Consider the following 23,726-nt stretch of genomic DNA (forward strand, 5'->3'; position numbering starts at 1 on the left):
CTGATCTAACAATATATGAAGGATCACAAGTTCTCTTTTCATTCTAACAAAGGCATTTATCCAGATTTACACAGGGTTAAAAGGAGGGTTAAAAATGGTAAAAAGAAGTTTATCATTTTGTTACTGTATTACTTTTGATTGCTTTCAGCAAGGATCTTTACATAGAGAACCATCTTGTGCTGTCAGAAAACATTCCAAGCAGAAGGTTGGAACTGCCAACTTAAAATCTGGTAATTCATTATTTCTGTACTTCTCACAGAGAAAAGTCAGCAGCCTTTCTTAATCTAGGACAAGGTTTCCCAGATCAAGGTTTCTCAACCTTGGCAACATGATGATGTGTGGACTTCAATTCCCAGAATTCCCAGCCAGCACAGCTGGCTGGGGAATTCTGGAAGTTGCAGTCCACACATTTTCAAGCTGCCCAAGGTTGAGAAACCTTGATCTGGGAAATTCAGAACCACAAGACAAATGACCTAACCTGTGATTATGATAAGCACAACAGTCACCCAAGGAGCTCTCTCTGATTTGGGTCATAACACCAATATTAGTGACATCACAATTCAATATAACAACAGGGCATTTTCTCCCTGTGATCTCCCACAGAAGTCCCACAAATACAAACTTCAAAATTAAAGCGGTCTAAAGGTAAGTGGATGCTCCATCACTGGAGATTTTTAAGAAGAGACTAGACAGTCACTTGTCTGAGATGGTATAGATTCTCCTGCTTGAACAGGGGGCTGGACTAGAAGACCTCCAAGGTCCCTTCCAGCTCTAGTCTAGTCTAGTCTAAGTTCTGCATCCTTATTTCAAACATAGGTTTGAGAATCTATGATAGCTGCTTAATGTACAGATATTTGTAGATTTTCTAACCATTTCTCTGCAGTTGATATAGTTCTCACAGAGATATGCCCTGAGAATATGATGTACTAGTAGGCTTGAGAAGGTGTACACAATTCAATGGTTTGGAGTGTCTAGCTTTACGCTATTAAGCTGTGTTTACTGATGATGCTAAGCCATGATTTGTTTGCTTCTAGCTTATTTCTTTATTACATTTATATGTCACCCATCTCACTCCTGAAAACACTCTGAACAGCTTAAAGTATTAAGCCTTTGTGGGTTGTAAACCATGATTTATGGTTCAGCATATTGTAAATTCAGCAACTATGTCTTATTCAGGGAACTGTGGTTTAGTATGATGTGCAAACCCAGACTTCATGGCTTGAACTTAATGGCTTTGCTGTTATTGTATGTTTTGGAGAATGTGAATGAAGCTAGCCAGATCAGGACCTTAGAGAATCCATATTAATATAATAACTAGGATATAACATATTAGGTCCATAGGCATCCATAGGGAGGGGCAAAAGGGGTAAATGACAAAATGTTTGTTCCAATGTTGTGATGCGAATTCTACACATTTTGTTTCTGCATCCCAGCACTGCATGCAAGTACCTGATGGACAGTGATTGTGTTATGACATCACAACACATTTTGTTATTCTGACAAAATTATGGCTTTGTGCAGATGCCTATGGCTAGGCCAGCAATACAGTCAACAGCCCAATTAAGTTTTCATTTCAGTGTATGTAAAATGGAGGGAGGGGGGAGATTTCATTAGGACCACATGGCACAAGGAGATGAAGTTTGACTCTTCTTTCCTCAGCTGTGTGGTTTCAAAAACATACACAAAACACCTTAGAGGCAAACATTGAAAATTCATGGTCTACTGTTAATTGCAGCATTTAGGAGTTTTCTTTGTTTTATCAGGACTATGGCAGAAGGGAGTTGGGTTACGCAATCAGCTTCAGTGAGAATTTCTTTTTCTTGGTTAAGACTTTTAGAAACCCAGGGATGCATCTGAAAACCACACAATTAACATATAATGAGAGTAATTTGGCCTTGACCAGAAAAAAGAATTCAGGCCCACATCTCTCGTAAAAGAGATTTGGAAAGTGATGGTTAAGATGAAAGAAGGTCTACCGCACTCTATAATTCACCCCAACCACAAGTCATCAGAAGATCAAATTAACTACAGATCAGGGCCAAGAAGTATGAAATAGAAAAAATAATAATAAAGACAGTTGACCACAGGAAGGTTTCTGACACATTTTTCCAGCCTCAGAAACAAAGAAAACCACCTTTTCTATATTTAATAATTTCCCGATTCTGTCACACTTTAAATGTGTGATTTGATACCGATTTGAGAAAGGGCTCTGGGGCCTGCACCTAAAATGGAACATGTAATCCTGGTGTAAATTTTCTCTTGGGCAACTGTAATTTCTCTCAACCAGATGATGAGCCCGAGGATCAACACTAAAAACAGGGGTCTTCAAACTTGGCCCTTTTATGACTTGTGGACTTCAGCTCCCAGAATTCCTCAGCCAGCATGCCTGGCTGAGGAATTCTGGGAGTTGAAGTCCACAAGTCATAAAAGGGCCAAGTTTGAAGACCCCTGCTAAAAAAAAGGGAGAGTGACATCAAAGAATGAGGCAGAAACAATATTGGGCAGTTTTAAGAGCTGAATGGAAACAGAAAACCTCTGGAAGATAAATCATTCTCAGTTTTATCCTTAAAAAGCTCTCCAATCCTGCCACCTCTGTTCCAAAATTCAGTCTTGTATTTCTCCTTCTAGAGGTTTTCTTTTTCAATTTCAACCCATGCTTGTGAGGAAGCAAAAAATAAATAAAAAAGGAATTATTGATATCTTTTTCCATGAATTTTGATGACATAATCTTGGATGCTGGGGGCACAAATTAGACACAACTGCAGATCATCCATGGGTCATTGTTTGTTAAGAGAGATGAATTCAAAAGCCTGGTTTGCATTAAGGCAGCTTCTTGCACAAGAAAGTCAGCATGCATAATGCAAAAGAATTGCTGATGTGATTCATCTTATATGAAGACATCACTGAGTTCTTACTTTTTCAGCCCTAAGTGACATAAACTTGACAACTGTCATTCAGAAATTGCTTTTTCTTCCAGCTTTATTTCTGCTTCAGCCAGTTTCTTTTATTTGAATACTTAAGTGAAGTCAGAAAAAAATTAGACTGAGGAAAAATTCTTGGCATAGGCTTCCAATGATAACTATTGTCTTATTGAAGTTGTCCTTGGCACGCTGACCTAGAACACTTGCCCCAGAGATATCTGTCCTGAAGACTTTACAGGATCAGGCGTGCCAAGGTTGGGCTTATTCTTTTCTTTCTCCACTGAGCAGAGATCAATCATACACCAGCATGTCATCTATATATAGCCCAAGGTGCTTCCAGAGCTTTAAAAATAACACTAGTCACCTGGCTAAGAAGCAAGATTACACTGGAAGGATCTTGAGGCACAGCAGAGATGGAGGGGGATCTCAGGCCCATAAAGTATGGGCTCCCAAGCCTCTCCCACCCTTCACTGAGGGGCTTCCTCTGAATTGGGGAAGGGGTGCCGGTTCCCATACAAGCCACCATAAAGTAGCATCTCTGAAAATGTGGCCCATCTCTTGACTTCAATCAGTGAAGCCAGTTCCCCAGTCCTGAAGCAAATGTGCTTCCGATTTGGTTTGACTATTAGCCTTCCTGGTTGGGAAAATAAGCACTGAGCCCGTGGTGGCTCAGTGGGTTAGGACACTGAGCTTCTTGATCAGAAGGTCGGCAGTTTGGCGGGTCGAATCCCAAGTGCCGTGTAGCAGAGTGAGTGCCTGTTACTCGTCCCAGCTTCTGCCAACCTAGCAGTTTGAAAGCACGTAAAAAATGCAAGTAGAAAAATAGGGATCACTACGGTTGGAAGGTAACAGCGTTCCGTGCGCCTTTGGCATCTAGTCATGCCAGCCACATGACCACGGAGACGTCCTCGGACAAGCACTGGCTCTTCAGCTTTGAAACGGAGATGAGCACCGGCCCCTAGAGTCAGAAACAACTAGCACGCATGTGCAGGGGAACCTTTACCTTTACCTTACAACAACTCTATAAGGCAGTAGAAGCTGCTTTGCTGCTGCTGCTGCTTTGGGCCTTGTGATAGCAATTACTCAGAGTTTTGCTACGGGAGAAATCACTTCTTTTTTTTTTTTTTTATTATTATTAAATTTATTATTTAAAAACATTGGACACAGTACCAGCGAGCTGACAAACCTTTTTGTCTACAATGTTTAAATATATATATATATACATGTATATATGTACATCAAAAATACACTTAAATACACTTAGATTACAAATCGGTGAAATACCACAATATTTAAAACAGTGAGCTAGTCTGTAAAACCTAATAGAGACCTTTCTTTTTATCCATCCAAAGATACAATTTGTTCCAAATTCTATAATAGTCTGATTGATCTTTATTCTTTAATTCCAAAGTTAATCTGTCCATTTCAGCGCAATCCCAAATTTTCCTAATAACCTCTTTTTGTCCTGGGATCTCATTCTTTTTCCATTTTTGCGCAAATGATATTCTAGCTGCTGTGATAATATGGATCGTTAAGTATAGCACATCTTTAGGATATTTCTCTTTCGTGATTCCCAACAAGAAAAGTTCTGGACTAAACTCCAGATCTTGTTTCAATATTTCTTTCAGCCAAATCCAAATCATTCTCCAAAATTTTTGTGTTTTACTGCAAGACCACCACGTGTGGAAGTATGTGCCTATCTCTTCAGAACACTTCCAACATTTGGGAGATACTGTTGTGTACATTTTTGCTAAGCGGGCTGGGGGGAGATGCCATCGGTAAAACATTTTAAATAAATTTTCTTTATACGATGAGGCCAGTGTTATCCTTTTATTCCTATCCCAAATTGTTTGCCAAGTATCTAGGTCGATGTTATGTCCTAAATTGTTAGCCCAGATCAACATGGGGTCTTTCACTTGCTCTTCAAACAGCTTATATCCCAAAAGTAATTTATAAAAATTCCTTATTTGTTTAGAGTCCGGTCCCAATAATATTTTGTCCAATGCTGTTTCAGAGGTATATATCCCCCATTCATTTTTATCCTTCCTAAATCTCGATTGGATTTGTAAGTAGGCCCACCAATCGAGTTTTATACCTTGTAATTCTAGTTCATTCCTAAGTTTCAATTCCCCCTCCTCATTCAGAATATCCTTGTATGAGATTATGTTACCCAAATCAAACAGATTTGGGTAAACTATCGCTTCAAGGGTGGATAGCCAGACCGGTATTTTGGTGTAATTGTGAGATCTAATTTTTTTCCAAGTATTGAGTAGCGCTTGCCTGATCCGGTGTCTTTGAAAATGCGAGAAAAGACCTTGTTTCTCCGTCCATAGGAAAGCATGCCAGCCATATTGCAAATCGTGACAAATAGCAATTTTCTGGATAGGCGCTTCGGTTGTAAACTAGACATCCAGACCACAGGTAGTTCTCAAATTACAACCATTTGTTTAGTGACTAATTAAAGTTAAGGTGGGACTGAAAACTGAACTTGCAATCGATCCTCACAATTATGACCATCACAGCAACCCCAGGATCACGTGGTCACAATTTGAGCATTTGGCAACTGGCATGTATTTATGACAGTTGCAGCTTCCCGGAGTTCTGGAATTCTAGGAGTTGAAGTCCATGAGTCATAAAAGAGCCGAGGTTGCCTACCCCTGGACTAGACAAATGTGATGCCTGCCTTCATTTGTTTTAATTAAAAGCGAAAATCGGGCATTCAAAACATCAGTGTTAAGTAAGCAATCTGATCTATTAACCATGGCAAATCCAATCCTGCTTAACTTAATTTCCTAATAAGCAGGAAACTGCACTCCACATTTGTTCAATCTCTTGTTGCTTGACCCGATGTAGGCAAACAGGACGAATGAACAACAGTGCTGTAGATTTAAAAAAAAGCACCCAAACTATTTCATTAAACAGAAGTGCTCTTTTATCTTTGCCCAACCGAAGTCAGCACTAATACGGAAATAAATTTTGTGGGCTAACTCAGTCTTTTCACTGCACTGTCCATAAATGGCAATATTATCCATAAATACACAATATGGGTATTGTACTTTTTCATCCCTGGGAAACAGCAAAACATGAAAAATGTTGCTTTAAAATGGGCTTCCTGTCATGGAAGAAAATAATAAAACCAAGAAAAATCTTCCAAATGGAAAATCCCAGCCCTGCCTTGAATAAGATATAATCAGCCCAATTTTCAGTGCAGTATGTAAATCCAACCATTGGTTCTCCCTTCATACGTCTTATTTAATTATGGTTTGTTAAATCCACAATAGGATGAGATCACCCATCCTATTAAGCTACAAAGCAGGTTTTGCCAATGCTAGTGCCGGGATTCACCCAATAGCCTGTGCGAAAAGCAAGCCAACGCCATAGCACAGACATGTCAAACACAAGGCCCGGGGGCCAGATCCGGCCCGCGAAGTGGTTTCATGTGGCCCATGAAGCCATCCTGGAAACAGTGAGGGACCGGCCCCTGCTGCATCGGCCCCGCTCCCTGGGCGCATGCTGGGGAGTTATCACCCTTTGTGAGGAATGAAGAAATGCACCATCACCTGGAAGTGGCCAGCACATGGCCCTGCCTACTTCGGGCAGGCTAGGGGCTGGGCAGCATTGTGCTTCTCTTCAGATTTGTGCCGTCTGGCTCAGCCTCTCAGCGCTGTGAGGAGAGAGCCACACCCACCCGGCCCCTCAAGGGTAACCGCAATGCTGATGCGGCCCTCAATGAAATTGCGTTTGACACCCCTGCCATAGCATATTGGGTTACCCCAGTCAGTGAGTATGACAGCTTGGCAATGAACAAACACTTCTTGGCACTAAACAAAATCTGCAAACCACACCACCTTTCTAGCAACTCATCATTCCATACCTGTGTTGGGACTCCCCAAAAACCTGAGTCACCTAAAGCAATCAAATGACTTTGAAGATACAACATAAACACATTAAGCAAGCAGACAACTACAGCATACTTTAATTCAAATCTTCATCTCATCTCTTGGCATTTAACTTTAGAATACGGCAATGGGTGTCTGGCACCTGGTGCTGACAAGCAGAAAGCAGTCACCAATGGAAAAATATGGGAAGTGTGAAAAGAACGATACAACTTTGTTCCTCAAGAGTGAAAAAAAAAAATTAGCTGTCTCTAGCAATGTGTCCTTTCTAGTGGTTGTTTTGGTTCAAAAAGATCCCTGAAATGGAGGGGAAAAAAATAGCAAACAGGGAGACAGTCTCTAGACATCAAGGTGAAGGTTCATTCATGCAACTCTTCTGAAGCAAAATCGTGTGCCATCAAGGATTTAACTAGATATCCAAGAGTTTTCTTTCTGAGATCTCTGCAGCCATTAAATATCTCATGGTGCTACTACTGCTATTACTGCTACTGGTTCTTAGGGGTAAGTCAATATTTTGCAAAGTGAAATATGATTCTGGGCAAAAGAATTCAATCTTTTGGAAGCCAGGATTAGCAGTATCGAAGTAATATGAACCTAATGTAGTTTTTCTCTATGCAAATAGCCTATTATTCTTTTTTTTGCCATAGTCTCAAATATGGGTCTTTTCCTTTTATCTTAGCTGTTGCCTAACTGGATATTATTTCTCTTTAAGTAGAACTTTCCATATACTGCAGGGTTTCTTGAAAAATTCCATTTTGAGGGAATTGCATTGTATGCTTTTTAAAGTTTTATGTTGTGATTTCCATTTAACTTTTGTTCACTATGGTAAGAGGGGAAGACATATGAAAACAAACAACAAACAAACCCCACTTTGCACTGAAATGATGCAGCTTTCGGACTACCAAAGCTTTTGTTCTGTGCAACATTTATTTATATGTTATTTGGTCTTATCTATCAAATTTCTATTTTAATCAGTATTGATATTGTACTGTAAAAAACCGCCCAGCCCCCCTTCTTTGAGGGAGATGGGCAGTTTGGAAATATGAAATGCAAATGCATAAATGTTATAATCAGGTTCATGCAGAAGAAAATCTGTACAAAGGCACCATATCTGAGAAGTTAGTGTCCCGTTAAAGACTGATTTTGCAGGGCTTTTAAAAAAAACCTTCAGAAACCTAGAACACCAAACTGTATCGAAGCTGAGTTCGTACGCTGTGCAAATCTCAAGGTTTGGGGGGTTTAACTGTGATGCTATACCAACCTCATTTATCTACGTTCTCATTAACCAGGATTTCAGGTTGACACATATCTGAATTTGTTATTCATGGTAATCAGTTTCATATATCCACTGCCTTGGGCACCCAGTTCTGAGCAGACCATCATTTTGCATATGCAGAGAAATGGTCCTCACCCCAATTTCACATCAGACTCAGCAAGCTGCAAGCAAGCTTCCTTATTTTCTTAAATGATGAGCAAGTGTATTAGTGGAGGGCTCTGCTGACGAAGTGTTTTGCTAAATGTTTTCCTTGAGCAAACAGAGGAATATTGTGGACATATTGGCTTATGGAAATGCTGCGGCGTCAATAAATCTTCTGTTGTCCCATTTTTAAAAAAAGCAAAACTAGTATTATTCATATTAGTATAAATGTCTGAAGTGTTTCAGACCCACAAGGTGGCATTCCATTGAAATTAGATGTGAAACCTGTAAAAAGGAAAGCAGTGGGCTAATGCCTCCTGAAGTAACACCAGCTGCCTGCAATTACTACAGGTTCGAGTCCCACCAGGCTCAAGGTTGACTCAGCCTTCCATCCTTCCGAGGTAGGTAAAATGAGGACCCAGATTGTTGGGGGCAATTAAGCTGACTTTGTAATAATGCCGCTTGGGGGGGTGGGGGGTGTGAAAGCCCTAATAAGCAGGCATATACATAGAATGAAGGCTACTGCTAAGCTTGTAAGCCGCCCTGAGTTTTTGGAGAAGGGCGGGATATAAATGGAATTAAAATAAAATAAAAAAATTAGAGGAGCATGTCCCACACATCTAATGCAGTGTAAAAAAAAAAGCTGTGAACTGTGACAGTCACCTCTTCATCTGAAGCTGTTGGGGTTTATGAATGTGCTCTGCTAATCTTCTACCCTGTCTTCCTACATAATGGCTACTACCATCCTTACACTCTATGTCGTAAATGACTCCTGGTTTGTTGTTTTTTTCTTGGACTACCAATTGTTATTGTCTTCAAATCAATCATGCCTAATTCTCAGAGATCGCCTGGACAAGTTTTGTTGGCAAGGTTTTTCAGAAGTAGATTTCCATTGCTTCCTTTCTAGGGCTGAAAGAGAATAACTGGCCTAAGGTCACCCAGCTTGGCATCGTGCCTAAGGCAGGACTAGAATTCATGATTTCCCATTTTCTAGACTGAAGCCTTAATCACTACACCAAGCCACCTCTCAATTATGAATATAATTCTTACAATTTATGAATTGTAGTTTATATGGTTAACTATAGTTTTCAAATTACAGTACATATAGTTATGACTTTTTTCCTTGATATTTCTGTTATTTATGGTGAACTAGCTGATTCATAGGGTTGTGTATACTATGAAAATGACTCAGATATGCTTTGGATGATGGGCATACTAGCTCATCACCTCTCTGTTGTTTATTAATGTAACCCAACTTTATTCAGGTTTCCTTTGAATAAACCTTAGAGAAAAACTCTTGCTACTTTAAGATTGCATTTGTTTTACAGCATGGGTAACTTTCTCAGCAATTCCACAACCTGGAAAAAGTTTAGCTACATTAATAAAAATCAAGAAAGGCTCCGCTCCTGACCAGTTCTTCAAAATCATTTTGCAAATATAACACCATGGATTCATTCATATTAATTATCTTCAAAATAAGTCAACTCTGGTGATGAGATGACATCTACTGGTAGAAAGTTGGAAGTAGCATTGCAGACATAATAAGAATTAAATGTTTGCAAATTTCATATAACTGGGGATAAGTGACACCAAACGTCTAAACAGGAAATAGCATGTTCGAAGCAAACCATAATCCAGATAAGAACGGAAGGAAAAGGACTAAAATTTTGAAGGGCATCTAAGAAATATATGAAATATATTAATCTCATAACATGAGCAATATTTCATAGGAAGCAGGAAAACACTGATTAAGGAAAATTTGAGATGATCTTATTTTAAAAAACTAATTGGGCAGCTTTTAAGAGGCGAAACTATTTCTACTATAAAAATACAGCAATAGTGAATGCATACTAATGAAAGACCTTCCTAATATGTTACCAATACAACTATAACAACTAAATTGCACCAAAAAAGTATCTCTGTTAATCTAGGATGAGGAAATGCTTTCTCCAGAAGCATGATAAAGCACAGCTTTGTGTTCCTGAGAACCAATGAAAGGGTTTTAAATAGGCAGCCTTGGTGCAGAAAATGACTAAATTAAAAGGCAGTTTACAACTAATTATATACATCTTAGCCAGATTCTTGATTCTTTGCAATTGTGCAGATAATTCACTTGGAGAAAACTATTTTGGATGTAAATAAGGGGATTTCTGTTGAAATGAGATAATCAGAAAATTCATATGCCCACAGTTCCCAACACATAAATTATATAAACAAAATAATTTGTCTGAGGCATTCTTGAAAGTCAGTGCATGTAGTGCTTGACGTACGACCAAAATCGAGCCCAAAATTTCTGTTTTTAAGTGAGACAGTCGTTAAGTGAGTTTTGCCCCATTTTATGACCTTTCTCGCTACAGTTATTAAGTGAATTACTGCAGTTGTTAAGTTAGTACAGTTACAGCTGTAAAGTGAGTCTGGCTTCCCCATTGACTTTGCTTGTCAGGCGGTCAAAAAAGGGGATGACATATTCCCAGAACACGGCCACCGTCATAAATATAAACCAGTTGCCAAGCATCCGAATTTTGACCACGGGGATGCTGCAACAGTTTCAAGTGTGAAAAACGGTAATTAGTCACTTTTTTTTCAGAGCTTTTGTAACTTTGAACGGTCACTAAACAAATGGTTATAAGTCAAGGACTACCTATAATAGGAAAAGAAAACATTTGCCACAATTTGTCCCAGTGGTGAAGAGGATGAACTTGGAAACTAAGACAGCCACTGTTAAAAATTGGCCTAAGTCTCCATCCTTCAACCACTGGGATGGCCAACAGGGGCCTTCAGAACGTTGTTCAACACCAACTCCCATCCTAAAGAGTTCAACAAACATCACAAATTGCCTGTCACTAAACTACCTAGTCAAGTATTTCCAAGGCCTTTGCACCTTGAGTAAGATTTCAACTATTAGAAGGGGAATAGCCCCATTTTCATTAGCCTCAGGCTACTCCTGACTCACCATGCAAAATGTCCTTTTCTGCAAATCCTCTAAAATGTAAAGCTGCCACTTCTGTTGGGATTTCTTTTTCCTGTTACAGCACTGTAGTGCTATTTAAAAAAAATAATAACAGCAGGGAGATACTGAGAACTGCCTCATAAGGACATCTCTGGTCCTAAAAGAAGTTTCATCTCCTGGAGCACAATTATTGGAGCAGGGTGCAAAAATTTGTACTTCAAGTCAGTGCAGGTCGGTTGTTGTTTTTTTTGTGTGTGGGGGGGGTGGAACTTCACTTTTTTGGCATATTTTGGAGTGGATTAAAGAAACAAGCCTGAAAAATGATTCCTGGCTCCTTCCAACTTTAAAAGTGCCACCCAGCCTTTGAACCAACCGATGCTTTATTTATTTATTTGCTTGTTTATTAAATTGATAGTCTGCCCCAATGTTTTAAAAAGACTAATAAAAAGGAAAAATATTCTATATGGAACACTCTGAAGGGAGAACCAAGGTTTTAAAAGAAGCTTTTCTCCCTTTCTCTCTCTCTAAATAGAGTGTAGATATTGTTACTATTTTGTAGGACCCAATGGGAGCCCATCTAATAGGACTAAAAATAAAGACTTAAGGACCACTTGGAGATATTGATACCCCCTTCACACCATTTTTATCTCTAAAAGGAATTATTACCAAGGAAATCACACAGCTAAATCCAATAAATCAAACTGAGCAACACAGCATTTTTTTTTGCATTAGACTTCCAAGTCCAATGAACATACTCAAATATTTGGAGAAAAGTATAATTCTTAAATTCAGATTCAGTCATCAGAAAAAATTATGGCACTAAGATCTGTATCAATGATCAATTAACCACAATCTTTACTTGAGCAGTTGGAACAGCCTTTTTTCCCCTTTTTTAGCCTTTTAAAGAAGTAGGACAGTGGTGGCAAACCTATGGCACACATGCCAGAGGTGGCACGCAGAGCCTTCTTTGTGTCCCAGCCCCGCCTCCCCATGGCCCATTCCTCACCAGCACCCCCCCCCCAGAGGAGAGTCACCCCTGGGCACAGCCCGTGTAGAGCAGTGCAGCTACAGTAAGGACATGGCAGCTGGGCAGCAGGGACAAGACTCCTGTTGTGTCTCAGGGCCAGCCTGTGGGTCCGACAGCCGGCTCCGATGTATCGGATGACTCAGATGAGGGGGAGGAGGGAGACGAACCGGCTGATGATGGTTTGGAGGCTTGGCAGAGCTCCCAGCCGGGGCCCTCTTCTCAGCTGCGTGAGCCCGATAGTGCGGAGGATGATGACCCACAGCTGGTCCTGTTCAAGGACGCCCGACGCAGGAGGCAGTCGAGCAGGACCAAGCAGAGAAAGGCTGCGGGTCTCCTCGGGAGGAGGCACAGGGAGACCACGCCCTGAGCTCTAAATAAAAGGAGTGTTTGGGGAAGGGCTGGTTGCTGAAAGCAACCCTTCCGCTTGAGGATTCAAGTTCCAGTGTTTTTGTTTCTTGTTCTGTTAATTGACTAATAAATCTTGGCAGACGCTTTTCAGCCTTGGACGCTCTCCAGTCTCTTCTGTTTGAATAGGGGTTTGCCTTACTACAAGGCCGGAAGAGGGCTGGTTCAGAACAACTCCATCCTAGTGCCCCATCGTGTGCAGATGATGCCGCGGGGTGTGGGTGGAGGGCGTGGCCGCCATGGTGCTGCAGGGCCGCTTGGGCGATCTCCGGTGGGGCATGGAGATGGTAGGTGGCCCTGTGGGTGAGCAGGGCAGGGGCTGGAGTGGGGGGCAGAGCAGGGGTAGGACAGGCAGGGGGCAGTGCGGTTTTTGGGCACTTGATGTCTAAAAGGTTTGCCATCACTGAAGTAGGACTTCCTTTTAGCCGTGAATACAGGGAAGCTTCCCTATGGTGCCACCTACTGGCTTAAAAAGGAATAGAATAGAATAGAATAGAATAGAATAGAATAGAATAGAATAGAATAGAATAGAATAGAATAGAATAGAATAGAATAGAATAGAATAGAATAGAATAGAATAGAATAGAAGGGAAGTCTTCTAGTCCAGCCCCCTGCTTAAGCAGGAGAACCTATACCATCTCAGACAAGTGACGTCTAGTCCAGGGATAGGCAACCTTGGCTCTTTTATGACTCGGGGACTTCAACTCCCAGAATTGGTTTAGATCATTATTGGTTTAGATCAGGGGTAGGCAACCTTGGCTCTTTTATGATTCGTGGACTTCAAATTCCAGAATCCCTGAGTCAGCATAGCATAGCTTTTCTCAGGAATTCTGGGAGTTGAAGTCCACGAGTCATAAAAGAGCCAAGGTTGCCTACCCCTGGTCTAGTCTCTTCTTAAAAACCTCCAGTAATGGAGCACCCACAATTTCCAAAGGCAAGCCGTTCCACTGGTTTAATTGTCCTCACTGTTAGGAACTTTCTCCTTAATTCCAGGTTGCTTATCTCTGATCAGTTTTCAACCATTGTTTCTTGTTCTGCCCTCTGGTGCTTTGGAGAATAATTTGACCCCCTCTTATTTGTGGGAAGGTAACAGTGCTCCGTGCGCCTTTGACTTCTAGTCATGCCGGCCACATGACCACGGAGATGTCCTCGGACAAGCACTGGCTCTTCGGCTTTGAAACGGAGATGAGCACCGCCCCCTAGAGTTGGAAACGACTAGCACGCATGCGCAGGGGAACCTTTACCTTTACCTATTTGTGGCAGCCTCTCAAATTCTGGAATACTGCTATCACGTCACCCCTATTTCTTCTTTTATTTAGACTAGCCAAACCCAAGTCCTGCAGTCATTCTTCGTATGTTTTAGTCACCAGGCCTTTGGTCATCTTAGTTTTTCTTTTCTGAACTTTTTCCAAGGTCTCAACATCTTTTTTGTAGTATGGTGACCAAAATGGTTGCATTACTCCAGCTATGCTCTCACTAGGGTTTTATAAAGCGGTACTAATACTTCAGATGATCTTGATTCTATGCCTCTGTTTATACAACCCAGAATTGTATCAGCTTTTTTGGTGGTGGCTGCCGCACATTGCTGGCTCATAGTCAATCTTGCTTCGCCCATTGCAGTACATGTACTGTAGTTCTGCTGACCCACACTGCAACAATCACACCTTCTCTGAGATGCTAATACTGCAACTGTGTGACATGCAAATCAAACTGAATATTCCCATGTCTTGTTTGGTAGTTAGTTTTTAGCATTTGTGCTCTTTCAAAGAAAACCCCATAATATTATTAGTGTGTACTCATCAAATAATGATCCTCAAATAAATTCAAATTTATAATAGACTATAACTGGCTAGCCACACTTTAGTCAATTATGTTGTATAAGTCCATCTGACTGAATTAATTTTATAAGTAATGATCTAAAAGCGATACAAATGCAATGAATATGTTGAAATGCCTTTGGCTAAAGAACCTAATAGAGTCAGCTATGAGACTAGATCACATTTATTATTTAGTAGATATTTGAGAGAAAGAACAGAATTTTTTTAAAAAACTTACTGTTAGTGATAATTATAACATCTTACACAATTAGTCAGTGTCCTCAGGTGAAACAATTTATGTTCCAGGCAAATGCTGTAAATGCAGTAATTATTAGAGCCACCTGGATTTGCAAGTTAAGAAAAAACTATCACTCAGTTAAGCTTTCTTTATCATTTAGGTTCACAGTTCAAAAGAAATTTTTTAATGAAAGTCATGGAAAAATAAGGTAAGATGCACATGTTCCTTTTAATCACTTGTCTTAATATTCTATGTCCTGCATTTGCTTTTTATGTATCTATTAGCTATCCACAACTGGGTTCCCACATTAACTAAACTATATTGTGTATGAAATCAACCATGGATTAAGCAAACCATGGCTTAGTGCCTTGTGTGAACTAAGCCTATGTGTGTTTTGAACAATGGAGGAGCTATATATTCTATAATGCAGTCACTTAATAGGAAGCTGTATTTATTCCTCTGAAGAATTTTCTGCCCAATACATTACAAACTTAGTCAACTTTATTAATGGTGCTATTTCTGTATTTTCAAGTGCTCCATGAAATGTGCACATTTAAGAGTGCATTCCAGAAGAAAATATTGTGTTCATATGAACTGGATTATCCAAAATTAAAAATAAGTATTCAGAATCTTTTTGCTCTTCCATACTATAATACACTGGATCATAAATGAATTGCATGAGTCAGATTCATCCAGAATACTGATTAAAGTATGCATAGCTATTTGTTAAGTACATCTTGCAAATTCAATTGCTATTATAAAATCTTCATTTGCTGACTTTGTTATTGGACTTACATACAGCATTTGTAAGATATGGAAGTCCTGCCAGAGATAAAGGGGATAAAACCTTTTAATTATCCACATGCTTGAGCCTAACATCTTTCCTAAATTTCTGTTCTGTGAACTGAGTGGTCACATAAATGTTTGCAGACCTTCATGTAAATTAAGGGAGTGATCATGTTTTCATGATATGCCAAGAACAACTGTAATTGAATAAAAGTAAGCACTATAATTGTTGCATGTTGTTTCTTGAGCTTGATTCATTATTACCCATGTTAATTGCTTGAGATGGTTGAAAATCGTTGGAAGTCCCTGAACGTTTGATGTAGTAAATTTAAATGTTGTTATAGCAACCATTATTTCAGTAAAGTTACAACAGTAAAATTATGTAATCTAGGAAAGACTTTGTAAGGTTTGAATAATGTTTTGGCATAATAGTTTTTCGATTTACCAGGAACACAAAGCAGAGGAGGATACCTATTTTTTTTTTTAAAAAAAACAGTTTATAATCTGGGCTTAAGCAATAGAATAGGTAGGACCAGAACAGAAGTTGGGGAGGTCATCCATGAATTGCACTTACACTACTATATTTACTCAAGCATCTCACTGTCGGATTTAGCAGAATCCAACCAATAACCAGTGCTGAGTAGAGATCCTTAGATAGTCATGGGGAAAAACCAGAGTATAAATCTAATAATAAAAAATCAAGCCAATTAGAACAAAAGCCATCTTTGGGGAGAATACCCAAACCCCAACCACTTCCTATGGTCCTGCTTGTGTCTCAGGATCGCTTGCCAAGGAGAACACAAGCAAGTATTCTTTAATCAATGGGCTCTTCCTCAATGGTGAAGCAAGTATTAGGAGGTGGAAAGAATTTAGTTTCTGTTGCCAATTAGCATCTAAGAGGCATGTTTGTGCTTGCCAGACTTTTATATTGAGCTAAGTAATAGAATGTTTTATATTTTCAACCGATGTATATTTCTGTGTCCCATATTTAGCCGTTAGCCCAGAAATTACAATACCAAGTTTCTGGGCATTCTGAATGTGGCCAGATCAGAGGAATTTAGCAGCAACAATAAAACCTGCCTTGAATCTTGCCAAGAGAAGGGGGGGGGGAAAGTAGTGTGTTGACCTAACGATAGTTTAGCAAACCAAGATCACTACATTTAAATGAGCTTCACGATAACACAGAACACAAGTGTTCATATCCTAGGGTTGCAATCCTAGGGCACTTATTTGTAAACAGCTGCCATTGAATTGAATGGGACTTCTAAGAAAATATGCAGCATTAAGGTTTTGACATATAAATTTAACTTAATGGGGGGGGAGAGAAACACCAATTTAGCGCACTTTGGTAATTCACCAAGGATATGTCCTCTATAAATATTTAAACCTCACTTTATTATGACTTAAATAGAGTCTTCTAGGGCTAATGTATGCTGGAGTTGAAAATACAAACATTGCTAACCATCCATAAAAGAATTGGGAATGAATACTTGCCTCAATTAAACCAACATCAGTAAAAGATAATGGCCAAGATACAAGGTGGAGCACTATCTTCGCCATTATCATCCTCTGACTCAGTCATGATAAAAGAGAGAACACTGCCAGAATATAATATATCTTATCCATTAAACATTTTGGGCGTATGTGTCTTTTATGGACTGAAGGTGATCGGGCTGTAACTTTAGAGAAATGTTACTTCTGTGAAATTATGACTGTATTATAAAAACTGAAACAATGGGGGAGGGAACCCAGGCATGAAGTTCAGATTTGTTTTACTTCTCTGGTGTGCCCTGCAGTATGTTTTCCAGTTGTATTTATTTTTATTTCTGGATGAGGAAGGGACTAATATTTGTAAAAGCATTGTATGTTGTTGGAGTATTAGATATTTGTCTGAAATGTTATAGGGTTTCCTGCCTAAGCAGGGGGTTGGACCAGAAAACCTCCAAGATCCCTGCCAACTCTGTTATTCTATTCTGTCTACCACCTTGAATTGTTTATAAAAAAACATAAGGTGGTATAACAATAAAATAAAAAATACTTATCCATAGTTAGCTCATCTATGGCTTACTTAAACTGGAGGGGGGGCTGTCACATGATAAATGGCACCATTAACTGATCACCCTGATTGCTTCACACAATACACTTCTAAAATGTGGACGGCTGCTTTATAGTTTGGCATATTGTGAACACATAGGCACATGATGCTGAGTCTTAGATCTAATCAGTAGAGCTTTTATACTGATTTTGTTTACACATTAGGATAAACTAGTTTTTTTAGCCATTGGGTGGGTGGTTTACAGTATGCTAGCCAAAATCAAACCATATTTTGCTTTGGTAGAATGTAAAAAACTCAGTCATTTTAATTATTCCTCAAATTTCCAATTTGAGACTCCTTGAATTTGTTTTTATTTCATTCCTGGGCTGCAAGCATGGTCAAGTTTTCCAATGAACCACAACACTGATCACTAGTGAAATTAGACAGCTGTCTCAGCAGGTGATACTACCTGACCAATTTTGTTTGCACTGGTTTCAATGAGGTTGGGCCTCTTTAGCCCCTGGTTGGAGTACTTCTGGCCAAGCTGATTAGGACTAATGGGAATTGTAGTCCAATAACTGGAAGGTAACTATATTTAATTGGCTAACTATGTTCCACTAATAATTGTTAAGTGAAGGCCATTATGGTATTAAATAGGAGGAGAGGAGAGCTGATATTTTAAGATAGGACAAGTGTCATTTTGATGATTGATTTAGCATCTTTGTCTTTAATTTGAACGACAGCCACTTTTTTTAACCAAGCAATGTCCATGCCTAAGCTATTACTGGTAGCTTTATTACACAAAGTCCAATAAATAAGAATTTCCTGATTGCAATCTCTGAATTTAACCTATATCCCTTAGTGTTTTAGTATCTTCATTAGCAGTTTGCTTTAATTTAATTCTGTTAAGTTTCTTAGTACCTTTTAATCCTCACATGATTATGAGCTCAATTTTTTCTCCTGGTGCTTTGGTTCTCCTTTGTACTTGCTGAATGTGGGCTCAGGTTACGCTTTAAATCCATATCTGAATGGCTCATTGTGTTAATTAGCTGACAAAACCTCTATTTTGTTGAAAAGTTGAAGTTGCTTTTAATTCTACTGCTCTCCTTACCTCAGGCTTAGATTACTACAGTGGAGTACTAGTTGGGAGCAGTTTCATGCTATTCTCATCCATTGAGTAACCTCATTCCTCAAATCTGTGGCTTGATTTTGGCTTGCCATGTTGTCTGAATCGCTTAAGCTGTGGTTTATTCAGCAAACCATGACAATACAGTGTTTGGTTGGATAAACATAAGACTAAAGAGAAAATGCATGTCCTTATAATGGCAAGTTGGCTTTACAATTAGGGTTAGTACCAATTTGAAATGGTGGATCCTCCAAATTTACACAACATACATAATCATGCAACCATTATGTGTCCCTGTGCCTAATAATTGGAAGTTATCATGTAGCTGAATGCTAATCATGGTTATGGTTAGCACAATATGTTCACAATATGTTGAATTAAATCATAGTACTTAATAAAATGTATTCATTCAGTGTATGGCTTTGGTTACCTTCCCAATACAGTCTTACCTTACTGTTCCGGAAACATCCATATTGCTTGCTTAGCAATCATTTAAAAATGGTTTGTCTTGTCTTCTTTTTGATGATCATCCCAGTCAGTCTGATCGTGACTCTTTTTTTCTAGAGGTCAGTCATAGTCAGCTAAGCTTTACCATCTTCATGACTCGTTAAATGTGCTTGGGAAAAATCTTTTTCTATTTTTTCAACATATCTGCTATCATACATCTTTCCATTCTTTTTTCTAAGTAAAAAGACCCAAACTGTAACTTTTCATTTTATAAGTTTGTTCTAACCTACATATTATAGTTTCCAGATTTGGGAACTCTTCCAAATATATATGATATATGACCAGAATTGAACCGTAAGAGTTATATAAAAACAATTATAGTATTGGCAGTAGTGCTTTTGACTGCTTTATTAAAGAACTCCAAATACAGGATCTGAATAATCCATATAATCTTCAACATATTTTTATTGATTTTGCATTTATATACATTGCTATCTTAATGATATTTTTACTGAGCTGTATTCCATGTAATGCCAAGGGCCATTTCTTAATTAGTTACTGCAAAATCCATGCCTATTAATATATATCTGAAAATTCTGAATTATTTTGCCTCCTGTGTATCACATATTTCTCTATAGTAAAACAGTGCCCATTTCCTCCAACCTGAAGATATCCTTTTGGAACTCTTTAAAACAAAGAACTGAATATCAAAACATTTTTGGAAGAATATCTGCACTTAATCTTAGCCAAAAGGCCAAGAAGAGATAAAGAATGTCTTTTACAGTGCTGGTAGTATAATGAATTTGAGCTGGATGGCAGAGAGATCCTTTCAGGTAGAGCAGATACGTAGTTTGATCAGTCTTCCTAGCATAGAAAATTCTATGGCAGTTGAGAGGACAGTTGGGAGCCTCAGAAGAATGACAAAGCTATTTCAAATTAGCAAGGATGCCTACATAAACTATGTATTCCACATCATGGAAATTGGCTTATAGTATAATGCCTGAAGCATTACAATAAAAGTAATTTAGGTCCATACAAAATCTTTCCTGTCCAGTAGGTAAAATTTGCCTTAGTTGCTCAGGAGCCTGGAGTTCTTACATATACAACAAGATGCTTGCTCTTTATTTAAGAGATTGTTCATCCATTAATAAATGTCAACCACTGGGGAAATCAGGAGATCCAGGCATTTCAAATGCATATAAAGATTTATTGCAAGCTTAAGCTCTCTACAAGTATCTGAACGACTAATGTTCAATGGAAATGGACAGGAGATAAGGGTAGAAGGAATTCAAAGTGGGCTGGGCTTAGATCTTTTGTGAGTGCACAGGGACTCATGACTGATAACATGTTTAACCCCTCCCTCAGGCTTAGCCATCTCCTATATCACTTTGTCAGTGTGGGGATTTGAGGGGGGGGTTGGCTTCCTTAAGATTAAAGAGATTTTTCAAAGTTGCATTAAAGAGTTCCTAAAATATTTGAATCCTTAGTATTGTACCTTCAGTTTACGTCTGTCTGGTAAGCAAGTTTTGGTAGAGTTTCGATATCAATGGCTAAGTAATACAAACGTTATCTGAACCCTAAGCTTTTATTTAAAACTACCATGTCTAGATTCACTTTATATACTAGGTTAAAAAAACATATTATGGTATATTGAGTTCTGTGAATTAACATGTTTGACAGAGACACCAATGGGTCATAGATAGATGTCATGTATCTTCATTAAATTATGCCTTGTGATTTGTTTTTAGTCTCTTAAAAACTGTTATGTGGCCTAACCAATAAATCGGTGAGATACACAGCAATGAATCAACTGGTCTCTTGGAAATCTTTTTCTTTACAGATTGTCTGAAGGAGGTGGAGGAAGAGAACCTATTTGACATCAGAAAGTCATTAGGAATAAAGATGGCTACTTCAAATCCACATCATGTGACAATTGTCAACCCTCCTCCTCCAGATCACATCAATACTGAAGGAACTGGCTGCTTAACCAATCAGCTTCAATATTTACAGAGAGTGGTCATGAAAGCAATGTGGAGACACAACTTTTCTTGGCCATTTCATCAGCCTGTAGATGCTGAAGGTCTAAAACTTCCAGTAAGAATTCCCTGTAATTTGTGTTTGTGTTTGTGTTTGTGTGTGTGTGTGTGTGTGTGTACAGAAAAACAATGTTTCACATAAAGTTAATTGTTAAGAAACGTTGGTAATACAAGCACACTGGTCTCATCTATGGCAAATTCTCTTATTCCAAACCAAAATGAAAGCTAATAAGATACTTCTTTTAAAAGGTTAAGACTTGTAACAGCAGCAGGAAGTAGTGTATAACTGTATAAAGTAGTACATATAAATTGATTGCTGTATATTCTGCACACGGCCAACCCAATCTGAATCTTCCACCTCAAGTGTAGGACTTCATCCAATAGAAAGTTTGTTTTTACTTCAGTCTGGATGACAAAGACTTCCTTGCCAGTCAAGCGCAATCATTTGCTAAAGAGATGCAATGCAGCACAGGCCATGTGTTAACTTATATCCTTCTTTAGCTGCTTTTCCCTAACATTGTAATGGTTGAGGTAGGTACCCAATTCTATTTCAAGACATAACCTGCTTAGTACTGCAGCATTTAACTCTGCTGAATACTGAAGCATGAGTGTCATACTGAAATAAATGTTATACAATTAGCCATGATAAAAGGACATAAGCCAAGGATCAAAGTTTGTCTTTTTCCAGGTATTTTTGAACTGGGGCACTCAGCAGTACAGTATAGCCAATACTGAAGAATGCTAGGAATCATAGTTCAGCATCGTCTGAGAGCTAGAGGTCCCCCTTTCAAGTATAAAAAAACTTAGACCAATGTCTAATATAAGGAACATGGTGGCTCAGTGGGTTAGGATGCTGAGCTTGTCGATCAGATGGTCGGCAATTTGGCGGGTCGAATCCCGAGTGCCGCATAACAGTGTGAGTGCCTGTTACTCATCCCAGCTTCTGCCAACCTAGCAGTTTGAAAGCACGTAAAAATGCAAGTAGAAAAATAGGGACTACTACGGTGGGAAGGTAACAGCGCTTCGTGTGCCTTTGGCGTCTAGTCATGCCGGCCACATGACCACGGAGACAAGCGCTGGCTCTTCGGCTTTGAAACAGAGATGAGCACCGGCCCCTAGAGTTGGAAACGACTAGCACACATGTGCGGGGGAACCTTTACCGTTACCTTTTATGTCTAATATAATTTTGCAATGTGTCATAAAACAGTACCACTTTTAAAACCTGTTGCTAACAGCATTCTAATATAAAATTTTCACAGCTATGAGAAGCACAAACAAAACCCCACTATAAGTATGTGGCATTCAACCAGGTGTAATGTTTTATTCTTTGACTATCTTCAATCCAATCAAATTTAACTCAGTTGTATATGACCTAAATCTCCTTTTTAAAAGTTCATTTATTTTGTATGAAAAGGTAGGAATATATACAAAGGTACTAACAGAAGACAATATCTGTAGCTCATCATTGAACTGTGGAGTCCTTGGTACTCTCTGAGCTTGGTTGTTTGCTTGTAGATATACCAATTAGGTAATATCAGTGCTAGTGGGTATCGGGCAGTGGTGGGATTCAAATATGTGAACAACCAGTTCTCTGTGTGGATGCTGCTTCTGGCAGTCCATTCTGAGCCTGGGCAACAAAAAATTAACTACCGGTTCTGCCGAACTGGTGCGAACTGGCTGAATCCGATCACTGATGTGGGGTTTGTTCTCTGTTTACAGCTTGCCCTGCAGTGTTGGTGAGGGTGTGGTTTTCTCCTTGGTAGTCCTTTGATTAGAGTATTATTTTCTGTTTGTCTGCTTGACTGTTTGTCTCCTTGGTAGTTCCTTGATTAGGACATTGTTTTCTGCTTGGTTGTTAGTCTGGTATTAATCCCTTTTCAGCTGATTGTAGCTGGATGGCATGTGTCCTGATCTTTTTGTTTTCTCCTTAGCTTATTTTATTGTCTCTTTTAAATACTGTGTAAATGTGGTTTATGCGTCTATGTGGCTGACATATCTGAGTGCCAAACTTCCAGGAATTCTCTAGAGATTTTGTATTTATTTAACTTGGTCTAGGATTCTCAGTTTCCCAATTGAAACTATGGTTGAGTCTGTTTATGTGCTGACATTAAGGGACCTATAGTGAATCTGAGTAATTTTTTCAGCACAATGCTGTGCAAATTGGTAACTAAGGGCCAAGCAACATAGGTATGTATAATTCTACTTTTTTTTTTTACTTTTGCTATCATCAAGTAAGAGATCTCAAATCGTTCTCCTTCCCAATAACGAGTTGCTAACTCTGAACAATGCCATTGGAAGACAACTCTCCAACATAATAGGGAAGGAAAAGTAGGCACAGTTTGCCTCCTTATCGCCACACCATAATTCCAAACAGGGACACCTACCATGCTTGATCAGAGGCTCCAGGCGTCATTTGTGGTGTTTTATTTCCCAGAGGGCTTCAATAAACTGAGGCAAAAATTTGGGATCATCCCCTCGGGGGCAACAATGTTCAGTACTTGTTTCACCTCCTGTTGCCAGTTCATTAAGCACTGAACAGAACTTTCTGCCACAGAGCTGGTGATTTCTCTGAGCGCTCTTTGAAAACAGTGAGATCCATTAGGCGCCTGGGGTGGATCATCCAAA

At 39.1% G+C, this 23,726-nt stretch overlaps 1 protein-coding gene across 1 annotated transcript in view; it reads left to right on the forward strand.

Moving 5' to 3' along the window:
* Positions 1–12,855: 12,855 nt before the first annotated feature.
* The window catches only part of BRDT (bromodomain testis associated), a gene marked incomplete at both ends in the record, with an annotated part of 40,619 nt that continues 29,748 nt past the window's right edge, over positions 12,856–23,726 (forward strand). The window contains 2 exons of the mRNA XM_083360247.1: positions 12,856–12,919; positions 20,906–21,159. Of these exons, the coding sequence (XP_083216373.1) occupies positions 12,856–12,919; positions 20,906–21,159 (318 nt within the window). The remainder of the gene's footprint in view (positions 12,920–20,905; positions 21,160–23,726) is intronic.

This window comes from Vipera ursinii (genome assembly GCF_947247035.1).
Source record: "Vipera ursinii genome assembly, chromosome: 3".
Taxonomy (NCBI): domain Eukaryota; kingdom Metazoa; phylum Chordata; class Lepidosauria; order Squamata; family Viperidae; genus Vipera; species Vipera ursinii.